The sequence below is a fragment of the Asterias rubens genome, chromosome 17 (genome assembly GCF_902459465.1).
Source record: "Asterias rubens chromosome 17, eAstRub1.3, whole genome shotgun sequence".
Taxonomy (NCBI): domain Eukaryota; kingdom Metazoa; phylum Echinodermata; class Asteroidea; order Forcipulatida; family Asteriidae; genus Asterias; species Asterias rubens.
The window spans coordinates 332,645-346,994 of record NC_047078.1 but is presented as its reverse complement, the minus strand read 5'-3'; the positions used below and the strand labels follow the sequence as shown (position 1 = coordinate 346,994).

Here is a 14,350-nt window from a genome sequence, read left to right as displayed (position 1 = left end):
CGCCTCCTAAGGATTCTTTTGCCATTTGCTTGTTGTTTATAAGATAACATAAATGTAGCTGTTGCAAACTGTTTAGCAACCGAAAGGACCTATGTAAGATATGATGAAGTTAGTAGGTTGCGTTAAAAGCTTAATTTATTAAATTACTCTTCTGTTAATTTTTAATTCCTTCGAGAAAGACTCTGCTAGGGTCGAAACGTCAGGCCATTAACTATTTTTTACAATTTTTAATTTCAAAAGTTTTTTCTTCAAATTGGGGTATTGGGTGGGGGTACTGACATCAATTTTGGGGCGTTGCCACCAATGTTACTCATTTTCTTTCCACAGATTATTATTTCCATACTTGAGAAGTATTGTACGCTTCTCAGCCCCTTTTAAAAAATGGTGGAGCGTTGAAAACTTGATCATAATCTGAGGTGAAATATATCTGGTTAGTTTACGGGATTTTCCTTCAAGCTGTGCTGATGAGGAAACTGGGCCAATATTATTATTAATTATTGTGTCTTATCACAGTCTTAAAAGTATAGTCACCCTGGGAAAGGGATACAAAAGATGGACGAGGTTGACGCTGGCACCTGTTTGTAACATTGTAGGATTTAAAACTTTGCATGGTGGAAGTAGGTGAGGTTTGCCGTCTACTATGTGTAAATCTCAGTAGTGATGGTTCTGAAAAGAACAGGGCCCAATTTCATAGAGCTGCTAAGCACAAAAATGTGCTTAGCATGAAATGTCTTCCTTGATAAAAACAGGATTACCAACCAAATTACCTTTTGTTGTATATTGCTTGTTATTGATATTCAACTGACTATCCTGAAAATCAAGTGGAAATTTGTTTGGTAATCCTGTCTTTAACAAGTCATGCTAAGCAAATTTGTGTGCTTAGCAGCTCTATGGTATGGGCCCTGGTGGATGACAACTCAACGTTTCGATCAGTATGCTCTCTAATGGTATTGGGATGTTTGAAACATGTTGGTCTTATAGTTAGAAAAACTACGACGTCGATTTTGAGCTAAGAGTGGTTCAATTATTAAGGGGCCACCCTATAATAAAATAGTTTATATTAAACATGTCTCGGCTGCACTGATTTCAGAAAAATAATATAAACAATTCTATTAAAAAGTTGGCATGGCTCGTTAGACATAAATTGAAAATAATTGCTACATTGATTCAATTAGCGTTCAATCGTTAACAGAAGTATTTCAACTTCATTCGTTGAGAGATTATTGTGGCGTCTCATGGTTAGGCGATTTGGTGAGTGGCGCACAATTCAAGTTCTGGCGATTAGGGTGCTGGTTCGAGTCTAAGTCGCATATTTGTGTCTATAAATATCAAAATTGCCATTGTCGTATGATTTCAATGGGGAATTTTGTTCTTTGAAAATGATTTTAAAAGGGTTAATATCCATAAAAACAATATCACGAATTTTTTTGAGGAGGTCACTTTTATACTACAGAAATAAAAATCCCGGCCACGTGAGTTCTTGAGCATGATGCTTTACTTTCGCTTCATATATGTGAGGGCAGTGGTTGATGAAATAGGCTTCGGAGCACCACGACAGCACTTTGCTAGCAGGGGGCTGAGAAAGATTAAGGGAATGTTATTAGTATAAATGATTATAGCGCATTGATACCTATTTTAGTATGTCCAATACGCAAAAGATTGCATAATCACTGTTAATCTTTCTGAATAGTCACAGCATCATTTAAACTTAGCGTCTTCCGCAGTTCAGCTTTCTACTGAGAAGACAAGTTGAATATACTGTTCGAATCTAAGAACCAACACTTCTCCCAAAAGATGTTATACGAAGTCGTACTCAGAAGTTTTACTAACATGGTTTATCTTAAAGACACTGGACACCTTTGGTAATTGTCAAATACCAGTCTTTTCAACATATGCATAAACAAAACTGTGACAATTTGTACTTAATTGGTCGTCGAAGTTGCGAGATAATAATAGAAGAAAGTACACCCTTGTCACACAAAGTTGTGTGCTTTCAAGATGCTTGATTTCAGGACCTCAAAATCTTATTCTGAGGTCTTGAAATCAAATTCGTGGAAAACTACGTTACTTCAGAGGGAGCCGTTTCTCACAATGTTTTATATTATACTATCAACAGCTCTCCATTGCTTGTTACCAAGTAAGTTTTTATGCTAAAAATTATTTTGAGTAATTACCAAAAGTGTTCAGTATTTTTAAACTGTTTTTTTTTTTCACTCAGTAGATTCACCGTAAACACTTGAAGTTTGAACTTTTACATTTATATTTTTCGAAAGGGAAATGTCAGTGTTCAGTTCAGTGTTCATTACTCTTATGAAAAAACATATCAAGACTTCTCCTTAAAGATTGTCTACAAGGTGGTACCCACAAGTTTACTGCTATGGTATTTCTGAAACAGTTTTTAAAACTCGGCAACTTTAATATCCTTGAAGTTTGAACTTTTACACTTGAAATTTCAATAAGGAAATGTCAGTGGTCGGTACAGTGTTCTTCACGCATTCTTTAGAATAACACGTCAATAGTTATGTTGCAATCGGGGCCAACTTATGGCAATAGAATCAAATCCTTGTCTGGTTAACAATTATTTAATTGGATTGGACAGAGAAGTCTTTTAACAGATGTTGTTTTTATTTCATTAATATCTCCTCATACCGGGGTGATGTTTTTGCTATATTATCCGCCAATCTTTCATGCCCAATTAACTCGCGAACGAAATCACACATTTGTACAGTGATTTCTGAAATCCATTCCACTGTCTTTATAATAAAAACTGAAGTGTTTAAGATTGATGAGTGTGAGTACGAACAGGTCACTGAGGTTGAATTGGTTTTGCCCCGAGGTTGTTTATTTTTTTATTTCTAGTTTTTATTTTGAATTACAAAAAAGAAGAACTTTTAACAACGTTAAACAAAATCTCCTCATAAGTGAATCGTTAGTACAACATCAGGCTTCAGATAGCTCATCACAGTAGAGAGCCGGCACACACAAAACATTATCTTGAGGTCGCAGGTTCAAGACTCGCTCTAGTTAATTTCTCTTGGTTAAATTTAAACTTAATAAAGCCTCATCCCATCAGTTTCCCTTTTTGGTTTCTTACTTGAAAAATGAAAATTGTACACATTTGAAAAACCACTCAGCTTCTCCTCTGACCCACATCATGAAGAGGTGGCAGCATTCCAGTGATGTTGAAATCGGCTCTAGAATGCAACTGGCGTTGGGTTCGAATCCCACTGCAGTATATGTGGAGGCTTTCAGTGAGCGCAGCGCTTACTAAAGCGTCAGTGTTTAAATAAGATACAGACCCCTTGCAAAGTCCGCCATCTTTGATGAAACGTGCACGCATGAAAGGCTATCATTAGCGAGGTGTAGCTGCACGTTCAACGTGAACTTGAACGTGAACCTCAGAAAATTGTGTTGTTTAAGTCTCACGTTTTTAGCAATACGTGAAGTTACCAGTTTTTTACATCAGCTATGTACGTGCGCGCAGACGTCATACGAGAGCATGAAATAAGCCCAAAGTGGCGTTGTCACCTAGAAACAACACAATTTCGATGCAAAATAAACAGGTACCTCAACTCCTTCATACCATACTCTGTCCGTCTACTCAACCTCAGTGTTTAACTACTTTGTTTACTTTCTGCTTAGATGGTGTTTTCAGTATGATTCCATTGTGGTTTATTATGTAGTTTTCTGATTAATTAATAGTATGTTTTTCCAGTAGTTTATTTATGATTGTGCTTTATTCATTTTGTCTGTATTGCATGTATTCAAAATGAACTTCCTCCATGGTAGGACCAATAAAAATTGAATTGAATTCAATTGAATTGAATTGAATCGAATTGAATTGTCTGTATAGTTCACGTTCACGTATTTGCTCGCGTAACGTCCAGCTAAACCTCCCTATTGGCTGATGAGAGTTGTGCGCATTGCGTTTACCAAGTGCACATTGACATTGTTTATCAACGATACATCCAAGATGGCGGTCAATGACGTCATGTGCAATCTATCTTTTGGGTGAGCAGCTATGGGATTTTACAAACACATTACCGCAAACCAACATGGTGTTACCTCACCATTCAATGCCTCAAATCCTGCATAAGGTTGTATTTTAATGTGTTAACGGCGTGGGATTTTGTTCGGTCCAAGTGGTTCATCACTCAAATATTAATTTGTTGCATTCTACTGTTGATCTCTTTGTAATTCTTTTAATTGTTTAAATAAAAATGTTTTTCTGTAATTTAAAAAAACCCATATATTATGTCTATAAAGCTCTTAATTTTAAACACGATTCAGCCTTTGGGTGCGAAGTTTGAATGTTTTTAATAAACCAACCAATAAACCAACCAACTATTATAAATATTTCTGTTAATATCAATACACTTATTATGTGAGGTTTGCGGTATTACAACGTGTAAATCTCTTCTGAGTAAAGTGTTGGTTCTGAAAAGAGCTGGGTGGTTGACAGGTACATAATATGAGCTTACATTAGATAGGTGTTAATGGCTGAGCTATAAATTGTGGTATATTAAAAATAAAGCCGCACACACTTAATTAAGTTAGGCTTCAATGTTATTTTCTTTGCGGTCGTATAAGGATAGAGGTCTTTAATTTGCCAAAATATTGTCTTGTCGAGTGATTAGAAGACCTTCTATTATCTCTGCTCAGTCATGCATGACAATCTTCATCCATTAGTAGGCCGTGGACATGAACGTCTATAATAACCCGTGGACTCCCTGCGATGCACTCAACCGTTGACGTGACGAGAGTGTCTGTGTGTCACGCTCGGGGAACACGGAGTGATATCCTCTTAAGCGTGACACGTTGGGGCGCTGGTTCCGAAGGAGCATTATAAAGGATAGAATTGTATATATGGTTCAATACCGTGTTAGAATTGCCTGTTTGTTTCAACATCTTTTAAAAGGTATCAACTTCTTGTTATTCTGCTTGTAGATATTGTGGTGGATACCATTTTTAATATGAGTGGTAGATAAATCCGCTCTTTGAATAGCAAAGGTTATAGGTTCGAATCCCACCCGAGTAATATGCCGTGGAAAGTACTGTGTATACATTACTCTACATCGATGTATGGGCAAAATTATTATTTTGATGCTTTGCGTTCGTATAAACAAATTCATGAACAACCAGATAGGCTTCTTTGACCAATTAAAATAATCAGAAATGATAATTTCTGACAATTATATAATAACGAACCATTTGATATTTTGTTTTGAATGATTTGTATGCTAGAGATTAGACGCCGCAAAGACCCGCACGATTTACCAAGCTTTAGCATATAGGTCCATGTCATACGCGGCAATTTACAAGCAACCAGTTCCAGGCAATCTCCAAGAAGAAAAGCCATTACAATTGAATATTTACATATTATTCTCGGGGATCGTGAGACATGTTTGAGAAATGACTCATGTGCTACCAAAAAGGTCGTTTAGCATGTTGGTTAACCTCCTCATACCTACAAATTTGCCTCGTGTGACAAGACCCTAGACGTCACACACATGCAACGCATCAAACACAGACAAGTTGTATAGTTTGATGGCACTACCTTTGCCTTTTTGGTCGGATGGAAGTGAGTAAAAGCTCCCGGCCATTAAGGACATCGTTGGTCAATGTGGTCTTATAGATGGTAATAATTTAGCGTGTGGTGGGCAGCAAGCAGTAGTGCATCAGACTCAAGTTCGGATTGCTGAAATATCGGAGTGTGGACTTATCATCGACTCCATTCCCGGCTTCATGCTGCAGCAAGTCAGCTCTCACCGCGATGTCAGAGGACCAGGGGTAGCCATCACACACAACCAACGTTCCGATTATGCACGGCAAAAACTGTACACGCTTGTAATGAACGAACGCTAGTGGGCGCTCTGTTTCTCTGATTCCCGGATCTCCCCAAGCACAGGAAATCAGAGAAACAGAGCGCCCGCTAGCGTTCGTTCATTACAAGCGTGTACAGTTTTTGCCGTGCATAATCGGAACGTTGGTTGTGTGTGACCACGCAACACCAATGGTCTAGGAACCTAGACTAGGTATTACCTTGTGTTTGGGGTTATACCGCCCTCTTGGAAATTATTAAAGTCTTACAATACTATTTTATAGATGGATTGCACATGACGTGCCATATTTGATGAAAACCAAAGTATACGCGTGCGCACGCGTTGCGTACGACTCTCAGCCAATGACAGCCTTGCATGCGTACACTATTCATCAAAGATGGTGGAGTGCGATATGTTAGATCGCAGATTGTGTTTTGGGCTCTCTGAAGGTCTTCTCGGGTCTCAGGTGGTAATATTGAGTCTTGGTGGTAGTATGAGTTTGCAAATAATGTTATCTAGCTGTGTCATTCGAGCCTTGAAGTGATGACGTTCAGGCTAGGCAAGTGTAAGAATCAGTTTAAGTATCAAGAAAAGGAAGTTAGGAGTACACCACTTATTCACAGTTGCACATGTGACTGTGCCCTTTGTTTCCGAGCTGTATTTTAAGAGGGATGTGACACAGAGGGACCAGTTTTGTTTTGTCACTTGGTTTCTGGACGCCATTTTGTCTCAAATGCAGCACAACCCAATGGGCAGACTAGTCTGGCACCCTTTGTTTGCCATTTAGTTGTCGTAACTCTCTCAATTTTCGGCTCTTCTTCTAGACCGCCCCCTAGTGAAATATATTATTTTGTTTGAGGGAACAGCGACCAAAAGTCACACATAGGTCCTTTTCAAAACGACAGTGGCTTCGGCTTTGGATTCGACTCAGGCTAGCTTGGCCCCGCCGGTTGATTTTTCAATAATATTGCGCGTGCTTTGCGTACGCACTCAGGGCTTCAGACGAGAGACTCAAGCCGAATCCAAAGCCGAAGCCGTGGCTTCAAAAGGGGCCAAAGTTCAAACAAACTTAATGTGCGACTCTTGATGTCCACTCATTTGCAACCATCGTCTTTTGGGTTTCGCTTTGACGTCAAATGTCTTTTCGTCACTAGCTGGCGCTATTCACGAACAACAAGTAGCAAGTTCGAGTGAGCGACTAGACCATGTAGACTGACCAGGAACTGTGACGTGCTTTTCGAATTGACCATATCGACCATGCCCCATGTGCATGTCCAATATGGTCAATCTCCCTGTACTCTGGCTTCTAGTTAAGTCTAGATTGTCTAGTCACTAATGGTTTGCTCCGTTAAGGAGAATGTGGTAATATGTATTCTGACATGGATACAAGAACATTATATAAAGCCCATCCGACAATACAAAAGTTAGTAAATATCGTGTAAAATTCAAATTTCCATGTGAATCACAGAGAATTATGAATAAAAGAAAACAATTTGTAAGACTCACATTTGGGGCTTTATAAAAGGCCAATTTTAATTTTATTTTCAAATGGTAAGGCATTGACTTATTGTTAAACACAATTGAAATACAGTAATTATAAGGGATGTTATTATGTAGAATATCAAAAGATAATATTATTGTAAACACAAGAACAACACATGTGTAGCAAACCCCCTCAGTCAACATAGACAGTTAAAAAAAAATCTACTGAGCAAAATTGGGGAACCAATTTGAAACCACAAGGGAAACTGACTGGGTGAATTTGAAAATGATTTTGGGTGGAACAAAATGGAGGAAGTTACCAGTCAGTCATTGATAGTCATGTGAGATCAAGGTGCTTCATCGACTCTTTGAAGTTGGCCCTGAAAGGCGTTTGCAGAGAAGAAATGCTTATAAATTCACAAAATACGAGCTTAACCACAAAGGAACATCGATACTTTCCCAAGTTTGTAGAATCGGTTGACATTTTCACAGGTTGTTGTCTAGTGGTATTTTTAATAAAAATAGATGATTAAAATGAGTTTTCAGTTTAAATTAGTTATCTATCAACTAGAGGCATTGACACGCATTGAAATGATATAGACTTGAATTAGGAATTCAACAAGTACAGTCAACAGTGGTGTATAGGACACCATCATGCGCTATATAAATCTTTTTAATAATAATAATAATAATCAAGTTTGCAGAGTTAAACATAGGTATACGTTTCAATGACAATGCATCAACTAATTTAAAAGTCACATTGGATACGTAGGATACATCGAACGAAATTGAAAATATAATTAAATAACTATTTTATTAAGTCATAATATATTGTTTGGAATGGTTCAAACGATAGGCACTTCCCTCTATGTTCGCGAACGCTAGGTGGCAGCAGACATATTTAGGTAAATCCATTATCCACAACCAGATCCACGCATGTCCAGAACACCTACGTAAATTACGGATAAAATCGGTTATGCAGCCTGCCACCTAGCGTCTGGAAATCTCCATTTTGCAACATGCAAAAAACCGCAGTTCTAAGGGGCCTCGGTGACGTCTTTTGTAGGTCATCAATACTTTGCAGACTCGGGATAAACTTGAATAAACCCTTAAGTTGCTCACAAATCACAGCAAATGCAACAAATGCATCAAGCAGTCAGCTCTGAAAATTCAAACGTAAAATAAGACATTCAGTGTCTTAGGATTTATTTAAAACACACATAAAAAATAACAATAATTAAAACAATGGGAGACTTTGGACCGCTAGGTGGCAGCAGACTTACCTAGTAAATATTTAGTGTTTACGCAGTTGTGAGCGTGCACACATTTCCGACAACAATGGGTTTACCTGGTAAGTCTGCTGCCACAGTGTCACGAAAAGTGTCACATTAAGTTCATCAATAATAATCGACATTTCAAAATGAATCAAAGTTACAAACACAACATATCAAGCGCAGCGGATTCAAGGTTCAAAGTGGCACTGATGGATTGTAGTGATGACGTCACTGACGTGACCGCCATCTTTGATGACAAACAATGAAAAACAATGAAAAAGTCAAAGTGCACGTGTGTCGTACGCACCATGCATGACTCACAAAAGGGCAGCAAATAAATGTAGTCAATATTGTGTGAGCTAAAGGTAAGGTACTGCTCGTGGAAATGATGAAATGATGTATCCTCAACTGCAAATACCTGGGCTGTTAAAATTGACACCATTGGTGTTGTCACAATAATAGATACCAAAGAGACAATCCAATAACCAAATCCAAAATCCAATTCATCATGGTGTTCAAATACCACTAATGTTTGTGTTGGACGAAATGAGCGTTATTTGAACACCCTACGGTGTAAACTTTGATACTCTATATGTCTATTATGTGACAACACCCACTGTGTCAATTTGAGCACCCCAGTTTTTGCAATCGACGCCTAGAAGTGAAACTTACCTTATTTGAAACAGTGGATAAACTGAGGGCCTTGTCTGAATAGATCACATTTGCAGACTGAACCTGTATCAGGGTTGATGCATCCTGAAATAGATTAAAGACAACACGAAAAGGCTTAAATTATCTCCGAAATATTCTTATTATCTTCATTGCTTTTACAAAACATGCTAAAAAATCCAAACTCGAACTATCCACTCATGTTAAATGAAGCACGTTCTCGGTGTGCACGTATGATGTAATCTACCACATGTTCTATACAATTGCATTTTGATACTTTTTGTTCTTATTATATTATTTCAAATGAAGGCACACCTCATAGCCAAGTGCCTTCTCAAAACCACAAATTGGACTTGGGCTAGAGCTTAGGCTCCTTCAGTTATTTATAAGACGGGCACCTTCCAAGACAAACCCCAAGACATGGTTTCGAAAAGGCCAAAGAATTGCATCATTTCTGAAGGACGCGTCTCGGGAAGATCATGGAATCGGTAAAAAGTACAAACAGATTCCATTTAGGTTTTTGCACACAATTTGACCGAGGATGTCTTTTGTTAAACATCACAGTTCTAAAAAATAAAAAATGCTTTCGTTAACACAATGTGGAAATATCTTTTAATAGTGTTCGTTCTGTAAAGAACCGGCAACGTTGTCAACTTTGTCAGAGTCCAACATCCAAAGAGATTTACACACGGTGTCACCGCAAATATCTCTTAGTAATAACTCAACCATGACAAGTTTCAACTTATACTTAGTGACAAAAATTAACAAAATTGTCTTACTTCTGTATCGCATGCCACGCCCTCTCTTGGCAAACTCCTCATCAAAGAGACCGACTTCTCTTCTCTCTCGATCAAAGTTGATGGCGGGCTTCGTTTCTTGTTCTTCAAACGTCTCACAATTGACTGTGACGATAGCGAACATGACGACAGACAGGACAAACACCATTCGGAAATCCATATTGCTTTGGGAATCTGAGAGACACGGAGAAATTGTGTTTAGTACAATTCATAAACAGAAAATGTCACAAGGAAATTTTAAGGCAACCAGTTCCAGGCGATCTCAAAGAAGAAAATGAATTCACATTTGAATGTTCACCTATTTTTCTTGATGATAGTCAGACATTGTTTGAAAAATTACCCAATACCGAAGTGGTCCAGCAGCATGCACTGCAGTTGGTTGCCTCCAAGTTACATGTAAAAGTTGACTCGTGTGACAAGACCCTAAACTCACTCCGTGGCAATAAAGTTACACAGAGAAGTCCCCTCGACCCACTAAGCAAAAGTAGCAGTCCCGGCAGATTTCCTAGTAGACCTTTCCAGGCGCAGACAGTTCTTTTCAGAACCTTCTATCTACCGAATTCCGAAATCTACTATACGCTGAGAACAAGAAGCAAGTAAGTTCTCAAACTGAGAAAAATCTACACAGCAAAGTCTGTATTTGTATATACGTGTTACTGTAAATTGAATATACATCTAGATGAAGTAGAGCTAATGTAAGGGTATTGATCTGTTTTCTGTACATAGTTGGCGCTTTTGGTAACTGCAAGGATCCTGAAAAAACTTGAGATCTAAGGCTATACGGGACGTAGCCTGACTCGAGGAGTTACCGGCACAAAGGTGATAAGATGAAATAATCAGATGCTCGAGATTTGCGGGATAAAGCCTGACAAAGCCTGACTCAGTAATTTACCATACAAAAGAAAAGGTGATATTTCTTTTGCAAGCTCTGATATCACAAACAAAGACTTTATAAGAACATGTCAAAAGGTAACGAGCATTTTAAAACAGTGAAGATGGTGGAAGCACTTAAAATGAGTAAAACCATTAACGTAAAACAAACTGCATGAGCTTTCGTATCGACAACAGCCCACTACAACATGGTCCAGCATTCTCCTGAAGACGATCAGAGCATACTGATCGAAACGTTGAGTTGTCAACCACAGGTTCTTGTCCAAGCCACATTACTCAAAAGAGATGTTCACATGGTGTTACCGAAAACCTCTCTGATAGTTTTACTCCACCAAGTTTCACATCCTACTTATACTTCATCAGTTATTGGTATACGAAGGCTCATGCAGGTTTTTTGTATGTAATTATGTTAGTCTTTAAAGGGTCTGGGTATATTTTGTAGGACAAAAAAACACAATTTCCACAGGTTTACATTAAAATTACTCATCAGTTCGAAGATAATGATGGTAGAACGCTTTCCTGAAAAAAAATACTTGCTGAGGTGCCGTAGTTTTTAAGAAATGGGTAAAACATTGTCATGAAAATAACTTTCGTCTCAGTAAAAAGCATGTAAAAACGTATTTTCATGACATTGTTCACTTGTTTCTCAAAAACTACAGCACCTTTAGCAACTAATATTTTAAGGCACGCTTTTTATACTGTCATTGTCTTCAAACGGTGTAAGTTTAATAAATCTGTGACATTGTGTTTTGTGTTACAAAAGTAGCCAAATCCTTTAAGTGCTACCACTAACTTCCTTGTTGTATCTATCAGAGTATCATAGATGGCTATTTTCTTAGTATTGAATATTTCAAGACAAAGATGCTTACCTGAGTATATTCGGAAGGCGACTCAAGTTGGTTTTCTTCTGAGATACAAAGTGAGGAGTAGTCGAAGATGAAGATGTTTATAAGCTGTCAGTGAGGAGACGCATGGGTAGTGAAGCTTGACACCGCGTAGGGGGAGATTGCTTTAAGAACCTCTTCCGGCATCTCCTTTGAATTTATCCCATCAGTAGTAAACAATTAATAAATTACATGTAATGAAATAAACTTGAATGTTTCGTGTTCATGTTTTTTTACCATGTTTGGAGTGATGGTTATGCGTACAGTGACTCGAGTCGATATGATTGGGTGTGATTTGATGTTTTCTGAAAATAGAGTTGTGTTTACGGGACAATACGTCAAGCATTTTATTTTCAGAAATATTTTGTACCGCATCTTATAACAGAAAAACTATATTATCATTACAAATTAAAGACTTATTTCAGAGGGAGCCGTTTCTCACAATGTTTTATACCATCAACAGCTCCCCATTACTCGTCACCAAGTGAGGTTTTATGGTGATAGTTATTTTGAGTAATTACCAATAGTGTCCACTGCCTTTAAAACAGGCCTATTAAAATTGAACGTGATCAGAAAGTGCGCCCCTTTTCACATTTTTAGCATTAAAGACAAAAACAGCATTGTTACAGTGCAGTCCCAAGCTTAGTTTCATACTACAACCATTTTCCAGTGAATAATTCTCTAGAAAAATGAATCTTAAAACCCATCAAAAGCACACAAAAAGCAAACACAAACCATAAACCAAGGACATTATGTTACTTTACAGGCTAAAAACTGTGTATCACTATTTTCTCCTGACTCACACAACTATGGTGGCTTTAAAGGGACATCGCAAATATATATTGACGCCAATATTGACGCCAATATTTGCGACTTTTACCCCAAGTTGCAAATATTGACGCCAATATTCACGCCAATATTCACGACTTGGCCCAAAGTCGCAAATATTGACGCCAATATTCACGCCAATATTCACGACATGGCCCAAAGTCGCAAATATTGACGCCAATATTCACGCCAATATTCACGACATGGGCCCTATGTCGCAAATATTGACGCCAATATTCACGCCAATATTCACGACATGGGCCCTATGTCGCAAATATTGACGCCAATATTCACGCCAATATTCACGCCAATATTCACGACTTGGCCCAAAGTCGCAAATATTGACGCCAATATTCACGACATGGCCCAAAGTCGCAAATATTGACGCCAATATTCACGCCAATATTCACGACATGGGCCCTATGTCGCAAATATTGACGCCAATATTGACGGCAATATTCACGACATGGGCCCTATGTCGCAAATATTGACGCCAATATTGACGCCAATATTCACAACATGGGTCAAATGTCGCAAATATTGACGCCAATATTGACGCCAATATTCACGACATGGGCCCTATGTCGCAAATATTGACGCCAATATTGACGCCAATATTCACGACATGGGCTACACGTCGCAAATATTTACGCCAATATTGACGGCAATATTCACGACATGGGCCCTATGTCGCAAATATTGACGCCAATATTGACGCCAATATTCACGACATGGGCTACACGTCGCAAATATTTACGCCAATATTGACGCCAATATTCACGACATAGCCCAAGTCGCAAACCCACTCAGGCGTGAATTTTTTTTAAAGCAACTTGGGGAGTCTGTTTCCCACACAGTCCGGCACCCAGACCCACCGATCTCTGGCTGTACTTTCCTACGCATGGCGCGGCGCAGCACGAGTAGTCCTTGTTGTATGTGTACATTGTTTATGTTGCATGCAGCGCTCTGTTTTGCTGGCGGTGCACGACGTGTTCGAAGATCTTTTGCTGAATTTAACCCGAGTTTTTATATTATTGTCAGAGCGCGCGAGCGAGATCGGGACCAGTGCGCCAGACTATTTTCTTGCCCACCCAGCTACCTAGGTTGCTAAAAAAACAATGAATATTCACGCCTGAGCGGGTTTGCGACTTGGGGCCCATGTCGTGAATATTGGCGTCAATATTGGCGTAAATATTTGCGACGTGTAGCCCATGTCGTGAATATTGGCGTCAATATTGGCGTCAATATTTGCGACTTGGAGGCAATGTCGTAAATATTGGCGCCAATATTGGCGTCAATATTCGCGACTTAGGTCATGTCGTGAATATTGGTGTCAATATTGGCGTCAATATTTGCAACTTGAGGCTATGTCGTAAATATTGGCGTCAATATTGGCGTCAATATTTGCGACATAGGGCCCATGTCGTGAATATTGGCGTCAATATTGGCGTAAATATTTGCGACGTGTAGCCCATGTCGTGAATATTAGCGTCAATATTGTCGTCAATATTTGCGACATAGGGCCCATGTCGTGAATATTGGCGTCAATATTGGCGTCAATATTTGCGACTTTGGGCCAAGTCGTGAATATTGGCGTCAATATTGGCGTCAATATTTGCAACTTGGGGTAAAAGTCACGAATATTGGCGTCAATATTGGCGTCAATATATATTTGCGATGTCCCTTTAAAGCCACCATACACA

General features: G+C 38.7%; 1 protein-coding gene across 1 annotated transcript; it reads right to left on the bottom strand.

The window, feature by feature from the left end:
- Positions 1-7,329: 7,329 nt before the first annotated feature.
- Positions 7,330-13,591, bottom strand: LOC117301675. The gene is made up of 5 exons (XM_033785705.1): positions 13,523-13,591; positions 11,805-11,888; positions 10,027-10,218; positions 9,251-9,334; positions 7,330-8,466 (listed from the first exon to the last, which is right to left on the bottom strand). Exons 1-5 carry the CDS (start codon positions 13,589-13,591, stop codon positions 8,461-8,463), a joined length of 435 nt encoding a protein of 144 aa, XP_033641596.1. The 3' UTR covers positions 7,330-8,460.
- Between the last annotated feature and the right edge of the window lie 759 nt (positions 13,592-14,350).